Genomic DNA, 9,255 nt, shown 5'->3' on the forward strand with positions numbered 1-9,255 from the left:
AAAAGGTACAAAATTTCACTATCATGTTCCTGATCTCCAGTCTTCCTCTTCACACTGAGGCATCCGGGCTGTTCCTTCTACAGCTGGGAATGAGATAAGGCCCCCTTGAGATGTTCAAGCTGTTGGTTCCCTAGGGTTTCCCCAAAGTCCCCACAAAGGCATATGAAATATAAAATCATGAATTTTCCCATAAGTCCCCATAAAACAGTATCATCTATCCCTTCTGCAATTTTCTAACACATTCTATTTACACCTCTTAGGACACAGTTCAAAACACAGAACAAGGCAGACTTTGATATGTGTACCTGTGTTATTATCCCCCACCAGACTAGGGAGCAGGGTGTATAGCTCAGAATCAAATCTCAAGTTTCAAGAAGACCTGACAATTCAGCCAGTCCAACCACTTGTGTAAAGTTTAAAGGTTCACCACAATATTCCAAGCAGAAGGGTCTGTGATGGGGGGATTATCCCCTACCTCACAGCAGCTTGTTCCTTCTTTGGAAAAGTACAGCTTCTAAAAAGTTCTCCTATAAGTGGAATTAAAATATTTTCCTGAAAAGATTATAATTCCAGCCTTTTCAAACTTAACCCCAGTTTTACACCTTGGTAGTCCACAGAATAGATCAAATCCCTTTTGCCACAGGACATCTTGTGAAATATTAGAACCCTTATATTTTCCTTCAATCACCTCACTTGGTGGTTTGCACATAAAAAATAGAAAGTTAACTAAACCTCCTCCATGATCTATCAATATACCAGCGGTGAAATCAGGTGGTCTAGTCTGTAAAAGATGTTTTATTGGTTTTATAATATGTCTTTCATTTCACTATGTGGATTAAGAAAAAAATCAGGACTACAATAGCCAATAATTCAGAAATTCAAAATCACAATAGTTTTCTCACTTCTTTAAGGTTTTCTCATCTCTACTGCAAGTGATTGGAGAAGGAAATGGCAACCCACTCCAATAATCTTGCCTGGGAAATCCCATGGACAGAGGAGCGTGGCGGGCTACAGTCCATGGAGTCACAAAGCATCAGACACAACTGAGCACACACGGCAAATGACAGTTTCTTTTACAATGTTTGGATGCCTCACTGGTCAAAGGTGTGCTGGGACAAGCAATCCAACTCTGCCAGTCCAACCTCAAAGGGAAGTTTCTTCCCACCTCCAGGATCCCCTGGGCGTCCTGGGCTGCCTCAGCACATCATACGCAGCCTGGATCTCCAGGAAGTGCCTCTGAGCTTCCTCCATCTGGTGCTGATTGTGGTCAGGATGCCAAGTCTTCACTAGCTCCCGGTATCTGCCATGTATTTCTTCATTTGTTGCCCCCTCTGAGAGACCAAAAACCTTAGGGAAACAGAAGCTAACAAATTAGAACCTCATAAGTTGTCAGGGCTCCTGGGCCTCTCCTTGCTACCTTCCTAAACCAGGCTGGAATTGGTTTCCACTTGCTGGCAGGAAAGGTAGAGAGCCTCAGAGTAGAATTCCAACCTTCTGCAACATGGACAAGTTCTAGATCTCGTGGCAAGAACCAGGATTTGCTTTTAATCACAGATGCCCATTTTCCAACCTGGAACTTGGCATCCTCGACAAGGTCTCCTCCTTACATATATGCAAAATAAGCATATATGTCCATCAAAGACATGTACAAGAGTGTTTGTAGCAGCTTTATTCAGAATAGCCCTAAACTAAAAACAATCCAAATGTTCACTGACAATAGAATGGATAGATAAATTGTGGTATATTCACACAATGGGACATCAAACAACTATGAAAACAATTTATAATCCTGTCTATGAGTAAATTTCACAAACATAATGTTGAATGAAAGAACTCAGACACAAAAGATTACACACTGGATGATTCCCATTTATATGAAGCCCAAGAATGGGCAAAATTAATCTATGGTAATAGATGTCTGAATACAGATTCTTTCCCAGGAAAGGAGTATAGATTGGGAAGGGGCATGAGGGAATCTTCTTTTTTGTTTTGTTTTGTTTTTTGGCTGCACTGTGCAGCATACAGGATCTTAGTTCCCTGACCAGGGATCAAACCCATGACCCCCACAATGGGAGCTCAGAGTCTTAACCACTGGACTGCCAGGGAAGTCCCAAAGGAACCTTCTTAATCGTGGAAATATTCTATACCTTCATCTAAGTGGTGGTTACATAGGTATCTACATAAAATTAGTGTACTTTATATATATATTATATCTCAGTAAAAAGAAAATAATATACATATATCTTTTCCCACTCCTTATTAGAGTCTCTGAACCTTCACCCATTGCACACAGAAGCCCAAAGAAGCCAGGATACCCTTCTGGAGTCTGACCAAGCAGACATGAAAAGAGTACCTCCGCACTAGTTCCAGTGAGACTTAGCCTAACTCCTGGAGCCATCCTAGACAGCAATGAGAGGGAAGAAACCTTACCTGGAGAGCCAGCTGACGCTTCTCATCCTGAAAACTATGAACAAACTCATAGAGTTTCTCCCACTCTTGGAAGTAGCTGCTGCTGATGCCATGATCTCCTATCAGCAGCTTCCAGGCTCGGAAAGGCAGAAGGAGGACAGACTCCAAAAGGCGCCCAAAGAGGGGGAAGAAGCTGAACCAACTCAAGAAGGAGCCAAGAGTATCTGCCACATAGTTGACGGTGACAGCTGTATTGCAGAGGGCAGTGTACACTAACGGGCCTGTGAAAGCAAGGTAAGCCAAGCCCAGGCGGTAGAGCCGCACGCTGAGCGTCTCTGACCCAACTGAAGGTTTGTAGCGGCGATGCTTCTGGGCTGTGATGCTGGCAGCCAAGCTGATGGGCAGGATGGCTATGGGGCGGCCATAGAAGATAGGTGAAGTAAGAAATGCTGCCCCTAGAGTTTTCTTGAGGTCTGATGTCTGGTTGCCAATGGCAGCCACCAGCAAAACCCCTAAGCCAACTGCCAGTGGGAGGCCCACAATATAGAAGCTGGCCATGAATGAAAGGCTAATGAGAGCCACAAGGCCAAAATAGATGCCTACTATCATCTGAGCAACAAAGCGAATGAGACTTAGAGGGGGTGTCCCCCTTCCTGAGCTCTGCCTCTGCTCCTGGGCTCTGTTGGCCTGAGCAACAAAGCTTGGGAGCTTCCAGAATTCCCAGAGCCAGCCTAGACCACCACCCCCCAGGGTAAGCATCCAGAGCAGTGCATGGCTGTCCCGTCCCAGGTATAGGTGGTGGAGACCAGCAGGGCCCCCTACAGCCCAGAGGGCGTAAGTCATCAGGAGCCCCTTGGCCATCCTCTAAGAAAAGGGTCTCACACTAAGTCCAGTGGCACCTGCCGTTGCCTAGAATGCAGAAATCTGGAGTCATCTGTGAGAATCATGGCAGTCATGGTCCCAGAGTTATCCTTAGACCCTAAGACATGGAAAAAAGCAGTCATAAGATTATGTCCGGGCCCCAAAACAGTAACACTTCTCCTTCCAATATTAGTCAAGTCTAGCTCTTCTTGAGTCTCCCTGAAATTGTAGCTCTCCCATATCCTTAAGTCTAGAATCTCATCTCTGTTCTTTACAACCACAGTTAACTCCAAATTTAGAGAAGAAAGTTGTAAGTGCTTTCGGTTGAGTAAATGAGAACTCAGCACAGGGACAAAAAAGCATAAGCTTAAATTGCAGACCTCCCCTCAGGCCACCTACCTCCCGGAAGGACTCCTGGTTTGGGGGTGGGGGTGAGTGAATAAAAATGAATACAATATCCCTGGAAAGTTCCTGCAGAACTTTTAAAGTCCCCTACCCATACAACCCCTCCCCGCCTCAACTCGGACTGTGGCTGCCTACAGACCCCTGGCAGAGATTTTAGCCCTTCTCCAGCCTCCCATCTCTCCAGACCAAGGAATCTTGACACAAGTCAAACTTGAAAGAGGTCCTGAGTTCCCTCCAGCTCTAGAAAGCTACATTTTGACCTGGACCCAGGCATCTCACATTTCAACCACCGCCTTCCAGGACAAACTTGTAAAGTCCCTCCATATTGTGGGGCTTAGGCCCACCAGCCAGTACCCGCTAGTCCCAGGGTGAGCAGCTGTACCTGGGTACCTCGGCTCCCAGATCAGACATTTCCTTTGACCACAGTCAAAATGGCCCCTCTCATTCCGCTCCCACTTCCATCCAAGTGGACTTTGTCTTTCAGTGTTTGCTATGTCACGGAAGTTGGGCCGTCCCAGCCAGGCCCCTCCTCCCCAAGGCCCTCCCTCGCCCCTTGGATCACTTTTCAGGCTGGGGCTTCACTCGTCTGCCCTCTCCGGTAAACTTCGTTTTAGGTTTTTCTGGCGTATTCCGCCTCCCCAGGCTCAACCCGGCTGGCGCAGCGCCCACTCCAGGCCAAGAGCGCCTACATTACTACAGGACGACCACCAGGTGGCGCTGCCGCTTGCGGACGGGAGGTGTCGGGCGGATCCTCAGACTCACCTTGTCTAGATGCTGGGGCAAAGCAGCCCAGGGCGAGGCGGGGCGGGGTGGGGGGCCTATAAAAGCAAAAAGAAGCCCTGGATCACCGCTTTGCACCCCGACAAACGGAAGGGCGACTCCCCCCTTACCTCAGGCTTCAGTCCTCTCTCCCTACTCCATTGCCGTTCAAGGCTGCCTTGGATGGCTTCATTTCCAATTTGCCTAAGGCAGAAACACCAGGGTACAGGCTGCAGAGTGAGAGGCTCTCCCCTCAAGTTAGCTCATTGCCCCGCCTCCAGGCCCGCCAGTCAGGGGCAATACATCTAGATCCAAGCCAGAGACCTGAGAATCCCTCAGGAACCCTAAGTCAGCTGTATCTCGATGACTTTGGCGCGAAAAGGGATGCAGGTGAGGGCTTCCCAGCAGGAGAATAGTCTGCGGCGTCCTCCCGCCTCAATGCTGGGATGGAAGTGGGATGCAAGATCCCCTCATTTCAATGTCGTGGGCTCCAACCCTGCTACGTGACCTTGGCTTTGGGGGGTTGGGGTGGGCCTGTTTCCTCCTCTGTAAAGAAAAAGCGTGGATCTTCAAGTTTCCCCATCTCTGACTTGGGGGTGGGGTGGACCTGGAGGGCTTGCCCTTGTCGCCTCCCCGCAGTCCACAGATTCTGTTCCCTGCTACATTCCCAGCCCCTTCAGTTCTCTTCCCGGTCCAGGGAGGGAAAGCAGCTCCCCATGTCTGCTCCCTAGGACTCACGGCGGGGCCAGGGCTGGGAGGGGCATCAAAGCGACGCTGGAGCCGCCAGCTGCTGGGCGCGGGAGCACTGGGGCGCTGAATAATGAATGAGACTTAATTGGGCCGGCACTGCGCGGTGGCGCGCTAAGCTCCGCAAACAGCTCGAGCGGCGGAGGCCGCCGCTGGACAAACAAACTGGCTCCGGGCGCAAAGAGAGGGGTGGGAGAGGCAGCGACGGGAGCGGGAGGGGAGAGGCAGGCCGCCTGGGCCTGGGGGCCGTCGCTGTAGGGCTGGAGGAACCCACTGTGTGCCGGGCTGCGCAGGCCTCCCAGAAGGTGGGGACCCGGGAGGAAGCTCAGGCTCGACCTCAGGAAGCCGGGACTGGGGAGGGAGAGAAGCGGATTTGTAGGCTGGGGGCCAGGGTCCCAAGGGCGACTGGCATGAGGAAAAGATGGAGAAACAAGTGGAGGGCGGAGGAGAGAGCGAGAAGCGAGAGACGGGAAAAAACGCACCCGGGGAGGGCCTGCGGCGGGGTGGGTGGGGTGGATGGGGCGCGGGCTGGAGAAGAGCAGTTACCGAGAGGAGAGGGAAAGAGCGATGGAGGAACGACCGAGGGGAGGCGCGAGGAGCCGAGAGAAGAAAAATTGGAGAAGTCAAGGAGAGGGGTGGGAGATGACCGGAATGAGAACGAGAGGGTGGGGGGCGAACTGGAGGCGCCCCTCCCTCCGCCTCGACCCGCCGCGCTCCCGCCCGAGCGCGCTCTCCAGCCGCTCGCACTCACTTTGTCACAATTACGGGGCCGTCACTCGGCCTGGATTGTTTTTCCCAAATTGTTGTTCTATAAACTGGCGCGGGGTGGGGATTGGCGCGGGGCGGGGCGGGTGTGATCTGACAAACTGAAGCAGATCTGAGCTGCGGTGAGGGGGGCCGGGGGCACGGGGAACGTGGCGGTGTATTTACCCGCAAGAGGACCCAGGGCGGGTAGGTGAATCTAGAGACCCACGCGGGAATTTTGATTGCTACCCCCAGCCTCGTGGCTGGCATCGCTTTTAACCATCCTGACCCTTCCCAGCCTCCGCTGCCTCGGTTTCTCCAACCGAGAGATGAGAGGCTTGGAGAGCAGGAGGGCGGAGGCGGCTGTAGGTGGGGTCCGAACTTGCCTTCTCACCCCCATTCTCTTTTGTTCTCTGCTACCCTGGTCCACGGACCGGGGGCGGAGTGGGGGTGGTCTATCCAACTCAGCCTCCCCTGAGCGCCAGGGGTGCCTGCTCACCCCCAGTTAGAGACCAGATTCTCACCCCCGGCAGGTCGGGGCTGCCCCCCCCCCCGACCCGCTCCTTCGGCCCCGGCTCAGCGCCGCGCGGTGCCCACGCTGCCTTGCTGTCCCTCAATCCCGCAAACATCTGTTGCGCGCCCACTGTGAGCCGTATCCGCACCAGCCGTCCCCCACCTCTCCCCCGCCACCCTCCCCTTCCCGGCCGGCCCGGCCTGTCGGCTTCGTGACAGCCGCCGCCGAAGCCCAGGCCCCGCGGGAGCGGCCGGAGAGAAGCCGCCGCATGGCTGGCTCCGACACCGGCCTCCCCGGCGGCTCCAGGGGCAACGGAGGGTGGCGGCCGCTGAAGCGAGACCGGAGCCGGCCCACAGAGTTAGAGATGGGCGGGGGAGGCGGGAGTCCAAGGGCGGGCTTGTCTCCGGGTCTGAGGCCTCTCTGTCTCCCCGTTCCATTGCCCTGGGGTGGGGTCGGGCCGGGACCTCGCGTGGCTCCCAGCGTCTGGGAAAGCGGTCGGCTCCCGCGCCCCCTCCCCCAGTCCGGGTGATTTACACGCGCTCCGCTCAGTGGCCGCTTCCCAATCAGGAATATCGACCCCGGGCGGGGCCCCCGGGCCGCATCGATCCTTCCAAGGCTCGGGATTTAAAAATGTCAAATTTGCCTTTTCCGGGCGGGCGGAGGGGGCGGGGGCTTGGAGGAGGGCGGCTTGGGGGTGGGGAGAGGGGCGGACAGCCGGGCATCGACCAGGTGCCTGTGCCCGGAATGAGAAGCGACCCGGCCCTGGCCGGGCCCTGGCATTACCTAGCCATCCTTAGGTTTCAGTCGCCTCTGGATGGGGGCAAGAAGGAAGTTGTACTCCCTTTCCCATCCCCAAGGGCCTCACTGTTGCGTTGGGTATGCCCAGAGGGTGAAGCCCCAGAGAAACAGAGACCCCTAAATGTAGGGGAAAAAAACTGGAAGAGATTCCTAAACCTGGAGATATACAGACACAAGGAGGGGTGCAGAGACAAAAATATAGAGGGTTCCAAGAGACACCCTGTGTTTAAAGAAGAGCAAGCGAAGGGAAAGTTGCTCAAAGACACATTGACCAAAACAGAGGACTGGAGACCCAGAATTAGGTCAACTCTCTGCCCTGTAGACCTGGAAGATTCAGGAATGGGAAGGTCAACCTTCTGGTGTGTTTGAGAGGGGGATGGAGAGTGGAGACAAAGTCAGGTGAAGAAAGAGGGTTATTAGGGAAAGGAATTAGAATATAATTAGCACATTCTCCTAAGGTGTCAACCTGAAACCCAAAAGATAAGGATCCTGGAAGACTAGCCTAGGCCCCAAGATGTGGGCTCTCTTAGAAGTCTAATGGTTTGCCCTTTCCCTTCCTGAGATCTACCTCCTCCTCTCTACCCACCAGCAGCCTGGGGAAGCCAGAGGGATTGTAGATCACCTTATATTAGCGACTATATATGAGATGGAGACTGTGTATATGTATACATGTATGTGGAGGTTAGAAATCTCTGCTAGTCACCACTTCCTTTCCCAGGACTTAGCAACTGGGTTCCCAGACTTTGGAAAAAGCATCCACTGCTTTCAGGAAGCTTGGGAGAGAGAGGGATGATGTTTGGGGTGGGGGTGGTGGAAGGAAGCAGTTGTTGAACCAGCATCCTCACAGTTAAAACTATCCCCCCAGCCCCAGCAGCACACCTCAGCTGTCACCGTGCACACTGCTGTTTCCTACAGACGTGGAGACAGAGGGCTGACAGCAAGGGGGGGGACACAGACACGCAGGGAGAGGCGGCAGCTCATCCTCAGACACACGCAGCACTTACACCTCCACTGACAAAATCAGGCCGACACATCCCTAACACTGACACACACAATCGCCGACCCCCACACGCGACCCACACCCATCAATCCCTGTCACAACACACCACCCCTGTGTGCGCAGACACGCACAATTCCTCCGAGGTCAGGCGGGAGCGCCTAGTCTTAAAGCTGTCTGCACACTTTCTTGACATCTTAGACCTTCATTCGCCTAACCTAAGCAGAAGGCTTAAACCTCTGTCCCCGCTACCCAAATTCTGCGACCACGGCCAGCTCCAGAAAAAACGCTGAGTTCAAGGAAGTCAAGTACCAGGGTTGAGGTGAAGAGCCGGGAGCTGACCGGGCAGTGGGCTGCTATACACCTCTCTTATTCTCGCTCCTGCCTCTGCCTCTTTCCTGGCACGTCCACTCGCGGCCCGCCCGGCCTGCCGCCCGCCTGTCAGTCGAGTAATGAATGCGCGCTCGGGGCTCGGGGCCCCCCCGAGTCGTTCATCACTGCCAGCACCGCCCACCTCTCTGCCGCCCGCCGGGAGGGCTAAGCGGCCCAGGCGGCGAGAGCCCCTCTCCCCCGACCTCCACTACTAATTGTCAGATTGAGATGTTGATTTGTCAGCTGGGAGCTAGCGCCAATGAATCCGCAGTAAAACCCGGACTCCTTGAACTTCCTCTGGCTCCATCCGGGCTCGCCCAGCCTTGGAGCTTTTCTGGACTTGATGTGCTTGGGTTAGATTTCACTTAAGAGATCGGCAACAGAAGCGCAGTATCGCTTTAATCCAATAGGAGGCGCACCAGGCTATAGACCCTAAGGGGATTCGTCCTAGGCTCGGTTCCACTTCTGCAGATCCGAGGCCCTAGGGCTTCGTCCCCCAGCCTCCCAGCAGGGGGCGCGTAGGCCCCCATTCTCCTCTCCCCCCGCAGCCAAAGTCCTAGCTTCCGTACACGATGCCCCCAGGCAGCAGTCCTCTCGTCCGCACCATGCCCTGCCCTCCCTCTCATCCAGGTGCCTCGGGCCTCCTGCG

General features: G+C 54.1%; 1 protein-coding gene across 1 annotated transcript; it reads right to left on the bottom strand.

Annotated features, from left to right (window-relative positions):
- Positions 1-903: 903 nt before the first annotated feature.
- DNAJC22 (DnaJ heat shock protein family (Hsp40) member C22) lies at positions 904-3,367 on the bottom strand. Its single transcript, XM_055396385.2, has 2 exons — positions 2,431-3,367; positions 904-1,347 (listed from the first exon to the last, which is right to left on the bottom strand). The coding sequence occupies exons 1-2, from the start codon at positions 3,268-3,270 to the stop codon at positions 1,144-1,146; spliced, it is 1,044 nt and encodes a 347-aa protein (XP_055252360.2). The 5' UTR covers positions 3,271-3,367; the 3' UTR covers positions 904-1,143.
- Positions 3,368-9,255: the final 5,888 nt, after the last annotated feature.

Source organism: Moschus berezovskii, chromosome 6 (genome assembly GCF_049115385.1).
Source record: "Moschus berezovskii isolate FMDL1 chromosome 6, NW_MosBer_1.0, whole genome shotgun sequence".
In the NCBI taxonomy this organism is placed as follows: Eukaryota; Metazoa; Chordata; class Mammalia; order Artiodactyla; family Moschidae; genus Moschus; species Moschus berezovskii.

Coding starts and splice junctions, on each gene's coding strand:
- DNAJC22 (XM_055396385.2), bottom strand. CDS start 3,270: ATGGCCAAGGGGCTCCTGATGACTTACGCCCTCTGGGCTGTAGGGGGC. Junction 1,348..2,430: donor AGCGTCAGCTGGCTCTCCAG/GTAAGGTTTCTT, acceptor TGTTTCCCTAAG/GTTTTTGGTCTCTCAGAGGG.